This window comes from Amblyraja radiata, chromosome 15, assembly GCF_010909765.2.
Source record: "Amblyraja radiata isolate CabotCenter1 chromosome 15, sAmbRad1.1.pri, whole genome shotgun sequence".
Lineage (NCBI taxonomy): Eukaryota > Metazoa > Chordata > Chondrichthyes > Rajiformes > Rajidae > Amblyraja > Amblyraja radiata.
The window spans coordinates 25,764,018-25,786,121 of record NC_045970.1 but is presented as its reverse complement, the minus strand read 5'-3'; the positions used below and the strand labels follow the sequence as shown (position 1 = coordinate 25,786,121).

Below are 22,104 nucleotides of genomic sequence, written 5' to 3'. Positions count from 1 at the left end.
CTAACCATCACACTTTATTTAAAATATTCCATTTCTTTCAATAGGACATCCTGAACAATGTAGAATTTGAACTTGACTGGATTTTCAAGCTCTCGTTATGTTATGATATAATTAACGTGAGTATCTGCAGGTAATATTTGGACATTAGCAAAGTAACGATTCACTGCAATATTGTGATATCAAGTATATTTGCATGGGTTCTGTTACATTCATTGAGCAAAATAATAAGGCTGGTTGTGATTTAGTTTCAACCGTTTCCGTCTGTACTTCCCACCCAACCCAAGCCTAATCCTCCATCATCTCCGACTTCAAGTTAATCAAGAATGGATTAGGACTCAAAGTTGGCATCAATTTTAAAATTGCTTTATCATGGGGTACATTGATCAGATGTAAGGTAATGGGCCTCATACTGTAGCTATTGATGACTGGAACTATCATACTGTACGTCCTAATTAGTAAAATCACAAATTAAACATTTCTTCAGCATGTTTCTATTAATTTTGTCACAGGAATGATGAAGGAACTAATCATTTATTTCTTATTAAAACAACACAAACTGAAAACACAACATTCCAGTTTAATCTATTAACTTCTCTTTATTCAATTACCCTGATGAAAATTCATTCATCTTTGAAGCATCCATTATAAATTTGATTATCTCTCTTTCTATGGAAAGTTACAACCAGTTTGTAGATAGTCCTACGACAGAAGATGAAGTACTAATTTCTCTGTTAAATTCAAAATGGTCATAGACAATAGACAATAGACAATAGACAATAGGTGCAGGAGTAGGTCATTCGGCCCTTCCAGCCAGCACCGCCATTCAATGTGATCATGGCTGATCATCCCCATTCAGTACCCCGTTCCTGCCTTCTCCCCATATCCCCTGATTCCGCTATCTTTAAGAGCCCTATCTAGCTCTCTCTTGAAAGTATCCAGAGAACAAGCCTCCACTGCCCTCTGAGGCAGAGAATTCCACAGACTCACAACTCTGTCAGAAAAAGTGTTTCCTCGTCTCCGTTCTAAATGGCTTACCCATTATTCTTAAACTGTGGCCCCTGGCTCTGGACTTCCGCAACATCGGGAACATGTTTCCTGCCTCTAGTGTGTCCAAACCCTTAACAATCTTATATGTTTCAATGAGATATCCTCTCATCCTTCTAAACTCCAGAGTATACAAGCCCAGCTGCTCCATTCTCTCAGCATATGACAGTCCCGCCATCCCGGGAATTAACCTTGTAAACCTACGCTGCACTCCTGTGTAATCAATAGCAAGAATGTCCTTCCTTAAATTAGGGGACCAGAATTGCACACAATACTCCAGGTGTGGTCTCATTAGGGCCCTGTACAACTGCAGAAGGACCTCTTTGCTCCTATACTCGACTCCTCTTGTTATAAAGGCCCATATGCCATTTGCTTTCTTCACTGCCTGCTGTACCTGCATGCTTACTTTCATAGACTGATGAACAAGGACCCCCAGATCTCATTGTACTTCCCCTTTTCCCAACTTGATGCCATTTAGATAGTAATCTGCCTTCCTGTTTTTGATACCAAAGTAGATAACCTCACATTTATCCACATTAAACTGCATCTGCCATGCATCTGCCCACTCCCCCAACCTGTCCAAGTCACGCTGCATTCTCATAGCATCCTCCTCACAGTTCACACTGCCACCCAGCTTTGTGTCATCTGCAAATGGTCATGGAATGGTAGAGGATAGTTTGGAAATTAAGTTGCTGAATTGGAGGAAGACAGAACCTTGCTAAAAAAAAGTCTGGGAGCAGTGACATTCAGATATATCAATATCTGACAAGGGGGAGTCTTATAAAGGTTTAATCATAAGGGTTCATGTCTAATAAGCACCTTTCAGAGTGAAATGCGAGGAAGAAAAATTCAGGGAATCGTAGATCTCTAGGTATATCAAAAGTTTGATATAGAAAAATAAAGAAACATCTGGCAGGTAAAGAGCACAGAGAACATGTGACACCCTTCAGGAGAGTAGAACATGGCATGGGGTACTTAGAATGAAATTAGGAAGACAAGGAGGTGCTTCAAGTTGTTACTGGCAGATAAGAATAAGGAAAATGCCTAACTACAGGCCAATTTGTCTAATGATACTGATAGGGAAGATAGTGTCATTGAGTGATAGCATCATAGCGTCATAGAGTCATAGAATCATAGTGATAGCATCATAGAGTGATACAGCATGGAAACAGGCCCTTTGGCCCAACTTGCCCACACCGTCCAATGTGTCCCAGCTACACTAGTCCCACCTGCCCGCGTTTAGCCCATATCCCTCCAAACCTGTCCTATCCATATACCTGTCTAACTGCTTCTTAAACATTGGGGGTAGTCCCAGCCTCAACTGCCTCCTCTGGCAGCTTGTTCCATACATCTACCACCCTTTGTGCAAAAAGTTACCCTTCAGATTCCTATTAAATCTTTTCCCGTTCACCTTAAATCTACATCCTCTGGTCCTTGATTCACCTACTCGGGGCAAGAGACTCTGTGCATCTACCCGATCTATTCCTCTCATGATTTTCTACATCTCTATATGATCACCCCTCATCCTCCTCTGATCCAAGGAATAGAGTCCCAGCATATTAAACCTCTCCCTAAAGCTCACATCCTCTACCCTGGCAACATTTTCGTAAATCTTCTCTGTACCCTTTCCAGCTTGATAACATATTTCCTATAACATGGTGCCCAGAATTGAGCACAATACTCTAAATGTGGACTCACCAATATCTTATACAACTGCAACATGACCCTCCAACTTCTATACTCAATACTCTGACTGATGAAGGCCAAAAGCCTTTTTGACCACCCTATCCACCTGTGACTTCACCTTCAAGGAACCATGTACCTGCACTCCTAGATCCCTCTGTTCTACAACACTCTCCTGAGCCCTACCATTCACGGCCCATGTTAGACTTCCCAAAATGCAACACCTCACATTTCTCTGTATTAAATTCCATCAACCATTCCTCAGCCCACCTGGCCAATTGATCAAGATCCTGCTGCAACTTTTCACAACCTTCTTCACTATCTGCTAAACCCTCCACTTTTGTATCATCTGCAAACTTGCTAATCTTGCCATGCATGTTCTCATTCAAATCATCGATATCGATGACAAACAGTAACGGGCTCAGCACGGAACCCTGATGCACACCACTAGTCATAGGCCTCCAGTCCGACAAGCAACCTTCCACCACCACCCTCTGCCTCCTTCCTTGAAACCACTTTTCTATCCATTCAGCTATCTCTCCTTGGATCCCATGTGATCTAACCTTCCAAAGCAACTGACCATGTTGAACCTTGTCGAATGCAGAAAGTCGAAAGTCATATGGTCATAAGTGACCTTCGGCCCATCAAGTCTACTCCGCCATTCAATCATGGCTGATCTATCTCTCCCTCCTAACCCCATTCTCCTGCCTTCTCCCCATAACCCTTGACATCTATACTAACCAAGAATCTATCTATCTCTGCCTTAAAAATATCCATAGACAGCCTCCACAGCTTTTTGTGGCAAAGAATTCCATAGATTCACCATCCTCTGACTCAAGAAACTCCTCCTAATCTCCTTCCAAAAGAAATGTCCTTAAATTCTGAGGCTATGACGTCTAGTTTTCTAAACTCTCCCATTAGTGGAAACATCTTCTCCACATCCACCCTATCCAAGCCTTTCACTATTCGGTAAGTTTCAATGTGTGCCCCCTCATCCTTCTAAACTCCAGCGAGTACAGGCCCAGTGCTGTCAAATGCTCATCATATGTTAACACTCATTCCTGGGATCATTCTTGTAAACCTACTCCTGACCCTCTCCAGAGCCAGCACATCTTTCCTCAGATATGGTGCCCATAATTACTCACAATACTCCAAATAATCTCAGCATTACATACCTGTTTTTGTATACAAGCTCTTGAAATAAATGCTAGCATTGCATTTGCCTTCCTTACTACCGATTGCAAATTAACTTTTTGAGAATCTTGCACCAGCACTCCCAAGTCCTTTTGCACCACCGATTTCTGGATGCTCTTCCCATTTTGTCCATGCCTTTTTTCCTACTACCAAAATGCATGACTCCATACCTTGCTACACTATATTCCATCTACCACTTCTCTGCACACTCTCCCACCTTGTGCAAGTCCCTTTGCAGAGTCCCTGCTTCCTCTACACTACCTCACCTATTTTCGTGTCACCTTGTCGAACGTAAATCAACTGATAGGAACAGTGCAGTTGATATAATTTTTAGAGGCTTCAATAAGGCCTTTGACAAGATTCACCTGGGAAACTAGTCCAAAGGGTTATAGCCCATGGAATCCAATAGATAATCCTAGTTTGCAAATGGTCAGAAGAATGGCAGATAAAATGTGGTCCCAATAAGTGTGGTGATGTATTTTGGAGAGGGGAGGGGGGGGGGGGGGGGGGGGGGTTCTCTAAGAAGGGTAGGACATATACCATGAATGGTAAGGCCCTGGAAAATATTGAGGAAAAGACAGACTATTTCATACAAGTCGAAAGACAAGGCGACAGCATAGACAGAAAAAAGTAAAATAAATTAGCTTCAATCAGATTATTAGAATAGATAGAATGCCTTTTATTGTCATTCAAACAACTTGGTTTGAACGACATTTCATTTTCTACAGTTTTTACTTTACAAAAAAACCCAAGACCCACACTTAACATAGTTTACATAAACAATATTAATTTCAACTGTTGTAATAAATGTTGCCTGTGAAGAGAATGAATGATGTTTTGTATTTTAACTAGGGCATGATATTTTTACATGATAGTCCAATGAAGTCTCATGGTAACCTAAAGCCTAAAACCTGTCTAATAGACAGCCGAATGCAAGTAAAGCTATCAGGATTTGGACTCTGGGAGCTCCAATATGAAACCAAAAGAAAATTAATCTTTGCTGAAGATATGGATTACACAGGTAATTCAAATAACTCCAAAGCGTATCTTAGAAAGGGTAAGCGATTCGGAATTTACAGTTTGTTCTCACATGCATTCCATTTATCTTCCGGCAGATCTATACTGGACTGCCCCTGAACTATTACGATGTGAGGAATGCCCATACAATGGGACCCAGAAAGGGGATGTATATGGTTTTGCCATCATTACAAAAGAATTGATTCATCATGGAGACAAAGGTCCCTACCACGATTTTCTGATGGAGCCAAAAGGTAAAATAGATCATTTATCACCATGAATTTTATTATGCTATTTTTCATTTAACACAACTATCTAGATTTACAAGATCAAATATTGTGTCATTGCTTAGAATCTATTTTTGCATCGTTGTCCTTTCTAGTTTGGGATCAACTCCATTGCTAAAGGTTGATTCACAGAGAAATACGACAGGGAAACAGTCCTTCCACGCCTACACCGACCATCAAGTCCACACTGACCATCAAGTTCACACCGACCACCACGCCCACACCGACCATCAAGTCCACACCGACCACCACGCCCACACCGACCATCAAGTCCACACCGACCACCACGCCCACACCGACCATCAAGTCCACACCTCCACACCGACCATCAAGTCCACACCTCCACACCGACCATCAAGTCCACTCCGACCATCAAGTCCACTCCAACCATCAACTACTCATTTGTGTAATACTACATTCATCACATTTTCCCTACATTCCCCACATTTCTCCCACATTCCAGCCCTCACCTACACACAAGCGACAGTTTGCAGGGGCCAATTAACCTACCAACTCACCCATCTTTGGGATGTGAGATGAAACTAAAACATCCAAAGAAAAGCCATGCAAGGAGAAAACTCGACACAGACAGCACCCAAGGTCAAGATTGGTACCTGGGTCTCTGGGGCTGTGAGAGCTACCTGCACCACTGTTATCACTAATTATCTGATGCTAACTGCATCACTAATTATCTGATGTCATATTCTAGCTTAAATTAACAACCATAAGTAGACAACAAGTCATATTTATTGCCAGGAAGTGTTGGAAATTTGAAGATAGAATGCCAAATTGTCATTGATATGCTTTAATGAAAATTAATGAATGAATTTTCACTTAGGCTGCTGTAGACCGATAGTCCATCAGGCATCATAGTTAGTCTGGTTCTTGCACCTTTACACTTTAGAGATACAGCATAGAAACAGGCACTTTGGCTCACTGAGTCCCCGCCGACCAGCGATCATTCCATACAGAATAGAATATAGAATAGTTTCTTTATTGTCATTGTAACATGAACCATGTACAACGAAATTTAAAAATGTCAGCCAGTCAGTGCACCATTCAAACATTTCTAAAAGCTAACGATACATACAAGGTAAAATATTAAAAAGATAAACAACTAAAATAAATATCATGAAAATAGCATGCATAAACACCCAACCCTACATCCTTCTGTCGATTTCACAGTGTACCACAGTCCCTTAGTATGTATCGCCCCTGCGTTCCTTGGCAGCTACATTTAGTGCCTTTATAGCAGTGGGGTAAAAACTGTTACTAACTTTAACACTAACATTATCCTAAACACTGGGGACTATATTTGTTTTACAACTTACCAAAACCAATTAACCTACAAACCTGTATGCCTTTTGAGTGTAGGAGGAAACTGGAAAATCCACCATGACAGAGAGAGAATGTACAAGCTCCGTACAGACAGCACCCGTCGTTAGGATTGAACCTGGGTCTCTAGCGCTGTAAGGCAGCAACTCTACCGCTGCGCCACTGTGCTGCCCCTGCTGCATATCTTCCTCACAGTAATCTTTTCCCAATCTGCTTCTTTATTCTCTCACCTCTAGTCTCCACCGTTCTGTTACTCACTTTTTCCTTACCTTTCTCAAACTTTGCAACCATCGCTATTAGATTCATTTGGTGTTTTTAACTTTTAACCCAACAATAATTTTGGCACGTTAAATTTAGATGTGTTAATATTGAGGAACTTTCTATCTTGCATAAACAAAATCAACTTAAAGTAGTCAGGTGTAGATCAACATTTTCTCAACCAATTGTACTGGTTCTTAATGACAAAATAAGAAAACCATCCCTTTAATGTTGAGACACATTCTCCAGAAAACTGTTAAAACGTTCTACTTTTCTTCACATTACTTTCAGATCTGTTGAGCAGGCAGTACCAAGCTTAGTGTTCTACCTAGGATCATAAAGTCATCAGGTCATAAGTGATAGGAGCAGAATTAGGCCATTCGGCCCATCAAGTCCACTCCGCCATTCAATCATGGCTGATCTATCTCTCCCTCCTAACCCCAATTTCCTGCCTTCTCCCCATAACCCCTGACACCGGTACTAATCATAGTACATTTATACATAGTATGTAATAATCATAGGGTATCACATGTTCTTCAGCCTACCAAATCTGCCAGGACCATCAAGCACCCATTTACATTAATTTTATTCCAATCCTATTTTATTTCACCCACATTCTCAGCATCTGCCCTCAGTTTCCACCACTCACCTAAATTGGGGATAATGTACTGTAGCCAATTAACCTCCCAAGCGCGTGGCGTGGAAGGAAAATGGAGCCCCTGGCGGAAAACCCACAGGGAAGTAGCACTTATGGAGCAATAGTAAGCAAGTAGAAGTCTGATAGCAGCAAAAAGGACAAAATATTCAACAACATGATATCTGAACTCAAACCAGAAAATGCTGAGCAAAGTCAATAGGTTGGGCTGAGGACAGAGAGACACTTAATGGCAATAACCTGTAAATGTTTAATCAGACTTTACTGGATTTTAATTTGCACTAGACATTATTCCCTTTATCATTTATCTGTATATTGTAGACGGCTAGGTTATACATCAATCAAACATGTATAGTCTTTCCGCTGGCTGGTTAGCACACAATAAAAAGCGTTTTATTGTACTATACTCGTGACAAAAAAATAAAATAAAATAAATGTTGGAGATATAACAGCAATGAAGTGTCTGTTATCACCCTCTTTCATCGACCTTTGTCAACTCCTATTGCCATTTCATCTCTGTCATCTTCTCAGTCCTTCCATTTCCTTCTCGCTTCTTGTCATTTTTCTCTTCATCTTAAAACCTGTTAACCTCAACATTTTTCCCAGTGCAATGCCGCCTCTGGTTCAGGTAATGTCAATGAAACACGTTAAAGAGTTTTAAGAAAAAGTCTATCTTAATTATCACGTTATTTTGCTGTTCATTTTATTGTACTTAGAAATTATTAGTAAACTCATAAACCCTATAATGCTGCTGAGACCCACCCTGTCGGCTGAGAAGTGTACGGAACAGATTGTCACTCTGCTGAAATCCTGTTGGGATGAATGTGCTGACAAAAGACCAGGCTTTCACTCAATCAAACATACACTGCGAAAGGACAATCCTGAAGGGTGAGTCTTAAAAGATGCACCGCTTGACACTGCTGGAAGCTTCTCTGGTCCTTAGTATTGACCTGCACATTAGCTAGTTAGGAGTTCACAACGACTGATAGAATCAACGCTTCCTAATATCAGTGGGGCAGCTATTTCTTAGAGACACCAGGGACTGGGGGTGGAGTATGGGGCAAAAAGCAAACTGCTAGATGACTCAACGGTTCTGGCAGCATCTGTGGAAGGAAATGGACATTTATGGGTTACCAGAAATCAGACAATTCAATATTTATGACTTCAGGTTGTAGACTGTTCATGCGCAATATGATGTGCTATTCTTCAACACAGCCCGCTCACCCAATGCCCCTTTCTCTCTCCTGATCTACCCAGGCTCTCTCATGCCACCACTTTTTTCCTACATTCTCGTCCCCAGTCACCTATCACCCAGTTTGCTTCACCTCTCCCCACCGACCCCCTCTGCTCATCACCTGCACACTCCTCCCACACCTCTCCCTCCACTGTAACCATCTGCCCACTGTCCCTCCCTTCTTTGGTTCTACACTTCCTTTTGAATCAGATTCCACAGCCTTTTGTTGCCTCCACTTTATCACCTCCAGCATCTGTCGCCATCTCTTCCACTCTCTCTCCGTCTGAATCCATTTGCCAATAAACCCTCTCCTCAACTGGATTCACCTATCATTTGCAAGCACCCCTCCCCCTCACCTCTTTATATCACCTTTCTCTCCTCTATTCTTTCAGTCCAGCTCAAAGGTCTCGATGGAAAATGCCGACTTACCATTTGACACTCCATAGACCTCCATAGACACTGCCCGACCTGCTGAATTTTGTCAGCAGTTTGTTTTTTGCTGTCATCAGTTTATCATCCAAAGGAAGATATTTTTGTGGTGCCGTTCATTTCTCAGAGATTTCTGTAAATAATGTACTGTCTGAAACAATTGATGAATGATGTCAATAGTAAATAATAGTCTCTTCTGATAAAGGTTATGAAACCTCTCTTTCTGCAATATCTTCTCTAAATATACCAGCAAAGAAATCTGTGTGTCGATCTGCTGACTGCAAACATAGTCCCCAAGCTAAGTGAGTTTTGGGAATGGCTGTTCTTCTGAGTTATAGGGAGAGGTTGAGGGGGTGATCTTATAGAGGTGAATAAGATCATGAGAGGAGTAGAGGAAATCAAGAACCAGAGGACTAAGGTGACGGGGGCAAGATTTAAAAGGAACTTCAGGGACAATGTTTTTATACAAAGGGTGGTAGGGATATGGAACAAGCTGCTGGAGGAGGTGGTTGAGGCAGGTATTATCACAATGTTTAAAAAACTTCACAGGTACAGGGATAGGATAGGGTAGGTTTAGAGGGATATGGGCCAGACGCAGGAAGTTGGGACTAATGTAGATGGGGCACGTGGGCAAGTGGATCCGAAGGGACTGTTTCCACACTGTATGGTTAGATATTTCTCTTGATCTTTATAGTGAAGTGAGCATTCTAGATGCTATGGTGGATAAACTTGAAAAATATGCGAATCACTTGGAAGAGGTGGTTGAAGAAAGGACTCGCCAACTCACACAGGAGAAGGCGAAAATTGACCAGCTCCTGATCAACCTGTTGCCAAGGTACTGCCTCCTTGACTTTCCGATAAGGAAACTCACAAAGTTAAACTTATACCATTCTTATTTGAAGTCTATAAATGAACTATTCTAAATATAAATAGGACTGCGAATAAATATGTACTGGAAGACTACACTATCATGAAACATTGGATCTTTATGAAACACAAGGTATAATCCTTTCATGACCACATTGAACATACTGAGATTGAACGACCCAGTTCCGACTCTGGCAAGTCACTTGTAAGTCTTTGACAAGTGTCAAGAGTCAAAATTGTCATTTGCAACAGGGACAGAATAATGAAATTGTTACTTGCTGCAGCTTAACAGGCACATTAAACGTAATAATACAGTATAACATGATGGTGTAAGCTTTAGTCCATAGTGTGACTTCAGTGCAAAGTCCATATTTCAGTGCTGAGGTAAAGCTTTGGCTAAGGTTGTGCAGGTGGTTCATGAGCCAGATGGTTGGTGGGAAGAAGTTGCTCCTGAACCCGTAGGTAATGGTTCTCAAGCTCCTGTAACCACTTCCCAGGAGGAGCAACGAGATAATAAGATGGCCACAACAGTGTGGGTCTTTGATGATGTTAGCTGCTTTCTCGAGATAGTGCTTCCTGTAGATTCTTTGCTTGTTGGGGGGGTCGATGCATGTGATGGGCCTGGCAATTTATCTGCTGCCTCCTTTGTTCTTGGGCATTCAAGTTACCGAACCAGGCCATGATGCAGCCACTCAATATGTTCTCCATTGTACATCTGTGGAAGTTCGATAGAGTATTTGGTGGCATGCAAATATTAAGCAAAATTCCCATTTAAGTACATTACGCATCAATATCTGTATTAATACCTTTTTGTAGAGTAGCTGAAACCCTGAAGATCACAGGGGCTGCACAGTGGTGCAGTGGCAGAATAGCACCAGAGACCCGGATTCAATCCTGACTATGGGTGCTGTCTGTGCGGAGTTTGTGTGTTCTCCTTGTGACCACATTGGTTTTCTCCAAGTGCTCTACTTTCCTCCCACACTCCAAAGACGTGCAGAAATTTAAGTTAATTGGCTTCGGTAAAATTGTAAATTGTCGCTAGCGTGTAAGATATGGAACTAGTGTACTGGCTGATCGCTGGCCGGTGCAGACCCATGTGGGCCAAAGGGCCTGTTTCCGTGCTGTATCTATAAAGTCTAAATCAGCTTTTTAATCTTTCAGGTCAATCACTTAGCCTCATTTCTGTATATGGTGAAGCGGTCAACTGTTGATGCCATGGATGATGCTAACTATTTTATTTACCAACAGTTTCATTGCCGAGCAACTCATGCTAGGAAAGGCTGTGGAGCCAGAATTCTTTGAATCAGTAACCATCTTCTTCTCGGACATCGTTGGCTTCACCAAGCTTTGCTCCATCAGCACCCCTCTGCAGGTGGTAGATATGCTCAATGACCTGTACAGCTTATTTGATGAAATTCTCAAGTTTTATGACGTATATAAGGTAAGACTGGATATTGAAAGAACAAGGTAAAGTCAAGTCGCAGATAGCCATTGTAATTGCACTTCAAATGCTTGCAATCGGTGCTGTTTTAAAAAAAAATATGTTTGAAATTAACCCTCACATTGTATGATGGTTGCATCCAGTCTGTTGATACTAACTAATATCCCACTGCTCAATTAAATTTATATGCTTTAGCCTTCAATAAATTCAGCTTCTTCATGCTCAAATAGAGACATAGTCATATAGCACAGAAATAAGCCTCAGCCCAACTTGTCCCTGCCAACCAAGATGCCCCACTGGTTAGTCTGATTTACCCGCATTTGACCGACATTCCTCAAAACCTTCCCTATCCATGCACCTATCCAAATGTGTTAAACATATTGTGACTGCCCCCCAACTACCTCCTCTGGCAGCTCTTTCCATATACTCACCACCCTCAGGTTCCCAGTATATTTTACCCCTCTCACCTTTTACCTATGCCCTCTAGTTCTTGATTGACCTACCCAGGGAAAGAGACTGTGGTTTCACCCTGTCTATCCCCCTCATGATTTTATACATCGTTATCAGGTCACCCCTCAGTTTCCTGCACTCCAAGGAGTAAGGTCCCAGCCTTACCCTACAGCTCAGGACCTCGTGTCCTGGCAATACTCTTGTAAATCTTCTCTGCACCCTTTCAAGCTAAATGGCATCTTTTCTCTAGCTGGAAGTGACCAAAACTGAGCACAGCACTCCAAGAATGGCCTCACCAACATATGTGTGATGGGTACTTGGAGTCATAGTGTCATACAGTGTGGAGACAGGCCCGTCGGCCCTACTTGCCCACACCGACCAACATGTCCCATCTACACTCGTTGTACCTGCCTGCGTTTGGCCTATATCCCTATAAACCTGTCCTATCCAGGTACCGTCCAAATGTTTCTTAAACATTGTAATAGTACCTGCCTCAACCACCTCCTCTGGCAACTTTACTGGGAGAGTTTGGCCATTGCTTATTGTGATGGTGGGCTGCCTCCTTGAGCCACCAGGACCACATGATGAAGATAGTCCATGGTGTTGCTAGGAAATGAAGTCTAGGATGTTGAACCACCAGTGTAAATGGGATGATAATAATTTTATTTTAAAATATTCCACCTGGAATGGGATATTAAATGCTAACTTAGTTACATCCAAGGCTGGTGCAACTGCTCCTATCATTTAACTATTCCTCATATTGGCAGTGAATTGTTGTTGAAATTCAATAAAATAACCAGAGCAATGGCAACATTTAGCAAGTTCAAATAGTATACAATATGGTGAATGGCAGTGTAATGATACTTGTGCACAGATAACCCTCATATGGGGGGGATGATGTCCGTTATAGCCCATTGTCCGCTATAACCAAGTAAGAGATTTGTTCTAAACCACCCAGCAAGCAAAGAGATTTTCTCAAATACAAAATTATTTTTAACAGCTAAAACATGTATTTTTGTTGTTGCAAGCTAAAAATACTAAAGGCTGTTTGTACATTGTTTAATAGTGCATCATTGCACAAGTGTTGATCGAACCAATTGCTTGTCAAATTCAATGGCCTCCTGCAGTGTTCCAAGCTGCTTGTGTTCTAAACGAGGCGGTGGTGTCTGATTATCCCCTGTGGGGATACTGTCCATTATAACCAAAGTCCATTATAAAGAGGGCCGTAATAACAAGAGTTGACTGTGTTGTCCCACGCCTGACACCTTTTTTCTTTTGCAAAATACGAATCCAATGCAAAAAGAATATTGTTAGTTTGTTGCCTGCTCACTTTGGTTAGTTTTAGATGTTTGTTCAGTTTTTTTAATTTCCTCTGTTATTTGACCACAGGTTGAAACAATAGGAGATGCCTACATGGTAGCAAGTGGACTTCCAATTCGCAATGGAATGGAGCACGCTGGGGAAATTGCCACAATGTCTTTGCATTTTCTCAGCTCCATCGCCGCCTTTAAGATAAGACACATAAAAAATGTACAATTGCATCTTCGCATCGGTCTCAATACAGGTAACACTAATGTATTGTCTGTTTTAAAGTGGGGGGGGGGGGGGGGGGGGGGGGGAGGTTGGAGTATCCTGTTCCAGCCTCTAAGATCTTGCAAAATGTCAATCAAGTATCACAAGTGACAACAATGGTTTGGGCCTAAAATAGATGCTGTATTAGTAGTCTTCTTCTTCTTATCGAGTTCACACACAAGATTAGAAGTTGTTCAGCCAGAGCTGAACGCACTTCTCGGCATCTGCACAATGGTGTCTGTCTTGCGCTTCTTGTGCTTCTTGTGCGTGGTGGTGGAAAGATTTTTGAAAACAGGGCTGTGATGTGAACACTCTTTCCTTGACCCCTGTATTAGTAGATTTGTGTTAGGGGACACACCCATGAATCCAAAGGTTGTGGAGGAAGGACTGACAATTAGTTTTAAGAGACACAGCTTGGAAACATGGTCTTTCGGCCCCACCGAGTGCATGCTGACCAGCAACCGGGAGATTCTTGCCGAATCAGGGAAAACGGTTGCCGAGTCTACACATAGACCCACCTGTACAGGAGGCCACGTTGGGAACACCGGATACAGTAGATGAGGTTAGAGGAGGTGCATGCGAACCTCTGTCTCACCTGGAAGGACTGTCAGGGACCCTGGATGGAGTCAAAGGAGGTGGTAATAGGACATGTACATTGGCGAGACAAATCATAGACTTGGTGACCATTTTACTGAATACTTACGCTCGCTGCACAAGGCCTCCTGGATCCCCGGGTTGCTAACCATTTTAACTCCCTTTCGCATTCCCACACTGACCTTTCTGTCCTGGGCTTCCTCCATCGCCACACGCAAATTGGAGGTACAGCACCTCATTTTTCACTTGGGCTATCTTCTTCTTCTTCTTGTTCTTCTTCTTCTTCTTGCGTATGGTGTGCACAGCCTAACAAAACACTACATCTATTTGTTTGTGCACGTCGGGTTGATTGCATTAGTTGAAACAGGGTGGACCACGTGAAGGTTGCAATCTCCCACCCCACTTGGGTTATAAACCCAGCGGTATTAACATTGAATTCTCCAATATTGTGTGCTAACCACAGAAGCTGATCTACATTCACATATTACAATCACTCCACACTCTTAAACCTCTACTCTGTAAATGGCTCGATTGTAATCATGGATTGTCTTTCCACTGACTGGGTAGCACGTAACAAAAGCTTGTACCTCGGTACATGTGACAATAAACTGAACTGTACTGAACTGGGGGGGGGGGAGTTTGAAGGACCTTGATTGCAGACATTGAGTTACATGTTCATTTGCTTCTGTAGGCCCGGTAGTTGCTGGTGTAGTTGGAGTCATTATGCCCAGATACTGTCTCTTTGGAGACACAGTCAATGTAGCTTCAAGGATGGAAAGCAACAGTTTACGTAAGTATTCCATCTTTTTCACCTTAATAAATACAGATAATGCTCAACTTGCCAGGCAGCATCCCGGGGAAAGAGAAAGACAGTGAATGCTTCAAATCCATATCCTTTCATCAATACATTAGAAACAAAACAGGTTTTAAGGTGGAGAGAAAGAGGAATGGGGGAGGAAAGATCAGAAACAATGTTCCGCGTTAGGGAAAAATACAGGAGGTGCTAAACGACAGAAGGGACATCAGACCACAGTGGCAGCAATGTTAATCAGACAAGTATTGGAGCTAAGGACATGTTGGAGATGTAAATGGGAACCGAAGAATCAATGTCTGAAATTACTGAACTCAATATTAAATTCCAAAGAGTGTAAGGTGCCAGCTATAAGAATATAGGCTGCCTGTGTTTAAACGAATATTCCCAGGAGGAGTGAGGAAGACTGAGGTCAGGAAGGTGGAAGAGAAGGTGGTGAGAATCTTGTGGATTGAGCAGAGATATTCAGCAAAGCAACAGCACATTTCACATTTATCTCCCCAATGTGGAAGACACAATGCCTTAAGCAACGTGCAGGATACTAAAATGAAAGGAGGGTGATTTACTTGCTGTTTCACCTGGTAAAAGAATCAAGGGTTCCAATTTCCAAAATATTTTGCTGTTTTTAATACCTTTTTGTTAATAATCATTGCAAGCTTGGCTTTCCTAAATGAACATGTAGTGTGCACAGAATTGTATACTCTGCTCATTCTGTTTTTTACACATTAATGTAAATGTGGAATACTTCATGCAGAACAAATGCCATAAACTCAGTGTTACCTTTGCCTTGGTCGGACACACACTGACAACTAACTGGAGGTTCCACGGAGAGCTGTGTGCTAGCTGCAGTGCCCATTACACTATCTCCTGGACTTCTGCTTATACCCACTGCAGCACGGAAGTTGGGTAGTTACCAGAGGGTAGATGCAGGCACATCTGATCTCCCGCTCAGCCCCTTGCACTCATCATGGGTTTCAGACCCACAGAGGTCAGGCGCACTTCGTATCTGGCCCCTCACATCATGCCGGCTGTAACTGGCTTACACAGCACATTCCCATTCATTTGAATGGCGTTGCTAATCTTCATTTGATAATTTAGTTATATATTTTTGTTTATTTGTCCTTTGTTTTGTTGTATATTTATTTACCTTTTTATCACGTGTCATTAAATGATTTTATCGTTCTTAACCCTATTATTTTTAAGGTGTTTGTCAAAGACATTGGGAAATAGCAGTAAAGGCCTTTGACAGCACTAGCTGTCATAAAGTAATTGGGACAGTCCTGCAGCCATAGTCTAATCGTTATCTACTGTATGCTGCTGAGGGCTTGTGCAGGCGAGGTCGGCACTGCATACAGACATGGACAGCAATGGAAGAGCTTTAAATTTCAAGACTGAGTTTTTGAGCACTTGCCCTTTTAACCAACTTTTGCCTTCATTATTTGCACTAAGGCAGCAGTAAGAAGCAGTCTAAACTTGTGCTTCAGCACGTCTTATGGGGAAAATCTTTGAGATGTTTGTGTACAAATTCACTATTTTATCAGCATGCAATTTGTGTTTAAGTGGTGCCTCTAATAAAGAAAAAAATCATAGTTCTTCATAGAAATGTACACATCCATTCTAGTGCAAAGAATGTGATATGGCTAACTCGGTACAGTTCAAACCTGTATGTTTAGGTTTCGGTCTATTATTGCCATGTGTACTGTGGGGTGAGTGAAAAGCTTTTGTTTGTGTACTATTCAATCAAATCCAATCTGAATGTATCTGTTCCGAACATAAATGGAGATGTGGAATCCTTCATGCATTACATTTACCCATCTGTTAACTAAACAGTGACATGCCGACAGTCTGATGGGACAGTTTACACAATGATCATTGAGAAATGTGCACTGTAAATTTCATTCTTAAGGGATGCAGTCTGGATAATGAACTAATTTTGTTCTTAGCCTTGAAAATACACATGTCGCAAAGCACAGTTGATGTGCTGAGGGGCTTTGGAGGATATGAAATAGTGGAGAGAGGGACAATAAAAGTGAAGGTAAGGAATCAAATCATAAACTTTTCCATCACTTCATTTAAAGTTTTTTTTTCCAGTAAAATTATTTTTTAATAGTTGTGCTGGAAAAAATGTATGCTGCTATTTGTGTATGGTTCTGTTGGTAAGGTTGTAAGATGCCTGCATTGAGCTCCATTCTCCAAAAACTGACTGTCTGGTGTACCAAAAACAACCTGGTACTCAATCCATCAAAGACAAAAGAGCTGGTCATTGACTTCAGGAGGAAGAGGAGAGAGGAACCTGCTCCCTTATACATCAAAGGAGACATGGTGGAGAGAGTCACTGGCTTTAAGTTCCTGGGAATAAACATCTCCCAGGACCTCAAATGGCAAATGAACACCGTCACTCTCGTGAAGAAGTCACATCAGCGGCTGTATTTCCTGAGGTCTCTGCGGAGAGCAAACGTCTCACAGCCGCTGCTGTTGTCCTTCTACCGATGCGCCGTGGAGAGTATCCTCTCCTATGGAATCCTGGTGTGGTTTGCTAGCTGTACTGTGGCTGAGAGGAGGGCGTTGCAGGGAATTATAAAAACTGCGCAGAACATTACAAACGCCCAACTGCCCTCCTTGGATGACATATATAGGGCCCGATGCTTGTGCCGGGCCACAAATATCAAGCAGGACACATCCCACCCTGCCAACCACCTTTTTACTCTGCTACCCTCTGGGAGGCGATTCAGGACTCTGAAGGCTCGCACCGGTAGACTAAAAAATAGTTTCTACCCATGTGCGATAAAAGAGCTAAATTCCAACAGAGAATGCTGGGGAAGCAAAATGTAATTTCAAGAAATGCCGCCAAATTCTTTTAAATTCTTTTAAATTCTTTTAAAATACCTATTTATTTTTTACTAATAAGTGTACATATGTGTTAATGGTTGTCGTGTTTGTATTTTTTTAACCGGAGGAGATGTAATGGAATTTCGTTGCACAGTATTGTGCAATGACAATAAACGTATTCATTCATTCATTCATTCATTCATTCATTCATTCATTCATTCATTCATTCAACATGAATTAAAAATGCTAGTACAACCTAAAGATGATCCTCTTTCAAATGTAAAAACTGATCGGGTTGATGTTGTTGTACCATTTGTTGCAGCCAAAACTATCAGCACAATGTAGGCTGCCACATGTCTCCAAGATTGTTTCTATAACCACCCTGCCATTTCAGTATCTGTGCCGTTTGAAAAGTTTAGTTTAGTTTAGTTTATTGCCACATGTACCGAGGTACAGTGAAAAGCGTTTGTTGTGTGCTAACCAGTCAGTAGAAAGACAATACATGATTACAATCGATCCATTTACAGTGTATATGATAAGGGAATAACATTTAGTGCAAGGTAAAGCCAGCAAAGGATGTCATATGGGCACAGACACTGCTGTGCAATTGACCCACGTTAGGAGCTGAACTGATCTATATGTATGTATATATGATTGAAATAATCCATCTTGGGCCGAGGTTGATTCTTTCTCATCCTTCCTACCTTTCTGTAATTAAATGGATGCATAGTATATTGTATGGAGTATCTGGAGGACTTGTACACCAGATCTTCACTGCAGTTTCCTGCTCCGAGTCTGGTACTGACTATTCTCCAGTTACAAAGGAGAAAATCACTTCATTATTTTTCCCTTCAACAAATTAAAATATGGTTGCATGATTTGCATAAAAATACATAAATCTTAGAAAAATGACTTCATTCATACTGTTTGGTAAACCAACTTTAGACTTTAGAGATACAGTGTGGAAACAGGCCCTTCAGCTCACTGAATCCACGCCGGTCAGCGATCACTCCATACACTAACATTATCCTGCACACTAGGGACAATTAACCTACAAACCTGTATGTCCTTGGAGTGTGGAAGGAAACTGGAGCACTCAGAAAAATCCCACATGGTCACAGGGAGAAAGTACAAAATCTGAACCGACAGCACCCGTGGTCAGGATCACACCTGGGTCTGTAGCTCTATAAGGCAGCAACTCTACCAGCTGCGTCACTGTACTGCACATGCTGTAATAATTTCCATTTATAAATTTAAAAATAATTTCAATTTTTTCCATTTATGAAATAAATCCCTTGTATTTTTCAAAAGGGAAAAGGAAAGCAAGCAACATACTGGCTTAAAAACAAAGCGGGATTTAACAAGCCTTTACCAACATTTGAATTTACTGCAGAGGAAAGTTCAATAGAGGAGGCAGACATGGATTAACTAGAGGTGAGTTTCACTTTGTATTGTGAATTCTAGCTGTGTAAACATACTGATTTAAAGATTTTGTTTGAAATATCTGTGGGGATACCCTTCCTCATGATCCGATCTTGAACGTTTCATTCATACAGAAGGAAAGACACATTACTGCAGTGTGTTCCTTGTCCTCTGAATTCCCCATCCAATAATTACATTTAAATATAAGAATTTGAAATATCAGCGTCTTCCATAAAGAATGCTGTTATAATGCTGTTATGATGTTACAAATTATATCATGGAGCCATAGAACTGATGCAGACATCTCAGTTCTACCAGCAACAAAGGTAAGAAGGTCTCTGCACACCAATTGTCTGCAAAGTTCATTGACGTTGTGTAATTGTTAAAATCAGGAACATTTCCCATTGTACAAATTCCCATTCCCATTGTACATGTTCCCATTCCTATTCCCATTGTCTTGGAGATGTTCCCAATCTTACAAGCATGAAAGAGAAATAACCTTTAAAAATAAAGACATTTCCTTGGCTGTCCATTTCACCTCTTTTTTGATGCAAGCCATCTCTTTTACTCATCTTTTCTTAGCAACTTACACCTATCTTCTTTAGCCAATCCACTGGCATCCACTAAGCAGTTTGCAGTCCCCTCTCACCTTCCCACCTCTGTCCACCCCTGGCCAACTGAGCCAACCATAAGTACCCTTCCCATTTCAATGATGGCCTTCAGTCCATATTCAATATGACCACTCCAGCCTCTTTAGCCTCTAGACCTCTGTTTAATTTAATTTAGAGATATAGCATGGAAACAGGCCACTTAACCAGAGTCCACACTGAACATCGATCACTCATTCACATTATTTTCCTTTAGTTTAGTTTATTATTGTCAAGTGTACTGAGGTATAGTGAAAAGCTTATTTGTTGCATGCTATCCAGACAGCGAAAAGGCTATACATTATTATAATCAAGCTGTCCGCAGTGTTCAGATACAAGATAAAGGGAATAACATTTAGTGCAAGATAAAGTCCAGTAAAGTCCAATTGAAGATAGTTCAAAGATCTCCAATGAGGTAGATGGTAGGTTAGGACCACTCTCTAGTTGGTGATAGGATGGTTCAGTTTTCTGATAACAGCTAAGAAGAAACTATTCCTGAATCTGGAGGTACAAACTTCTGTATCTCTTGCCTGATGGGAGAAGGGAGAAGAAGGAGTGAACCAGGGTGAGACTCGTCCTTGATTATGCTGGTGGCCTTGCCAAGGCAGCATAACACTTTTCTATGTTATCCCATTTTCTCATCAACTCCCTACACACTAAGGCTAGTTTACAGAAGCCAAGTAACCTCCAATCTTGCAGGTCTTTGGGATGTTGGGGGAAACCAATTCACCTAGGGGAAACCCACGTGGTCACAGGGAGATCATGCTAACTCCACACAGGCAGCACCCGAGGTCAGGATCAAACCCGGATCTCTGGCGCTGTGAGGCAGAAAGACTACCAGCTGTGCCACTGTGGCGACCTAGACACTCCTACATGTGCTATGCCATTCTATGTGTAAAGCATGTGGAATTAATATTTGTTAGACCCTGGCACATTGTTTGCAGTACTTCTAGTCCATTCTGCAATGCCTTGTTGAAACTCGAACATTCATGGCCAGCTTTCTAACTGTAAGTTTGCCTGCAGCCAGCAACATCAGCGTCAACACAAGAAATTCACCATCAGACCTTCCCCAAAATAAATGCACATCTCCGTTGGATCCACCTCAGAACGAGATAAAATGAAAGACAAACTCTACGGGTTAACACAAGACGCCCAGTGAAACTATGGAGCAATTTTGGGCAGAAACACTAAAATTAAATGATCAATTTACCAGAAGGATGATTTTGGTATATCTACAAATCAAATTTCTTGTGAGTTTCTTGAAATGTTCCTTTGAGAGAATGTGAGAGCTTTCTCTGTCTCCCGTGCAACCTCTGGCTCCTTCGTGGTAATCGTGTCTGTGTTGCTGCTGTTAGGCTGCCATGGGGATTCATGTCCTGAAAAGCATTGAGCTAGAAAGAAGAAATATATTAACTACAAATGCCTAATAATTAGTTTTAGGTTTGGTAAGATTGTGAAGTATTAATAGTAGTCTCTGGTTTTATGCCTGTTCACCAAACCAAGAATATTCCAATTTGACTCTCAGTCTGAAGAAGGATCTCAACCCGAAACGTATCCCATTCCTTCTCTCCAGAGATGCTGTGTGACCCGCTGAGTTAAGGGCTTGTCCCACTTGGGCGTCATTTGCGCGTCACGCAGGTGGCGCGCGAGGATTTTGAGCATCCCAAAATCTTGGGGCGCCGCGCGCTACCGCGTGTCACTGCATACGCCACCACGCCTCACCACGCGCGTGTCATGCACGCCATGCGCGCGTCACGACTCGCCACCCAAATTTTAGGATACCGTGTAAATGACGCGCAAATTACGCCCAAGTGGGACAAGCCCTTTACTCCAGCTATTTGTTTCTATCTTTAAAATTTATTTATTTATATAGCACATTTTTAGTCAACTTGCATTGACCCCAAAGTGCTTCACATAATTACATCCACACACACAGGCAAAGGTGGGTGAAGTGTCTTGCCCAAGGACACACACAGGCAAAGGTGGGTGAAGTGTCTTGCCCAAGGACACAACGACAGTATGCACTCCAAGCGGGATTCGAACCAGCTACCTTCCGGTTGCCAGCCGAACACTTAGCCCATTGTGCCATCTGTCTATCTTCAGTTTAAACAAGCATCTGCAGCTCCTTCCTACACAATATCCCTTTGTCTGTTTGATGCATATTATTTTTATGGCACGTTATTCGAGATAGATGCTGTTTAATGTACCTGTGCAGATGGGAGCATGTTATTTTGAGGAGGTTTACGAGATTTCTCCCAAGTTTTGAATGATGTAAAATGATTACCATTGTTTGTGATGCAGCAACATAGCGTCCAAGCTTACCGTTAGGACTATA

General features: G+C 41.8%; 1 protein-coding gene across 1 annotated transcript in view; it reads left to right on the top strand.

The window, feature by feature from the left end:
* LOC116981404 (guanylate cyclase 2G-like) overlaps positions 1–21,306 on the top strand; it is a 45,282-nt gene extending 23,976 nt beyond the window's left edge. Inside the window, exons 12-22 of the mRNA XM_033034457.1 lie at positions 45–116; positions 4,774–4,942; positions 5,037–5,192; positions 8,190–8,361; positions 9,831–9,971; positions 11,252–11,444; positions 13,284–13,458; positions 14,752–14,850; positions 16,815–16,906; positions 19,012–19,134; positions 20,793–21,306. Of these exons, the coding sequence (XP_032890348.1) occupies positions 45–116; positions 4,774–4,942; positions 5,037–5,192; positions 8,190–8,361; positions 9,831–9,971; positions 11,252–11,444; positions 13,284–13,458; positions 14,752–14,850; positions 16,815–16,906; positions 19,012–19,128 (1,386 nt within the window). The 3' untranslated portion in view covers positions 19,129–19,134; positions 20,793–21,306. The remainder of the gene's footprint in view (positions 1–44; positions 117–4,773; positions 4,943–5,036; positions 5,193–8,189; positions 8,362–9,830; positions 9,972–11,251; positions 11,445–13,283; positions 13,459–14,751; positions 14,851–16,814; positions 16,907–19,011; positions 19,135–20,792) is intronic.
* Positions 21,307–22,104: the final 798 nt, after the last annotated feature.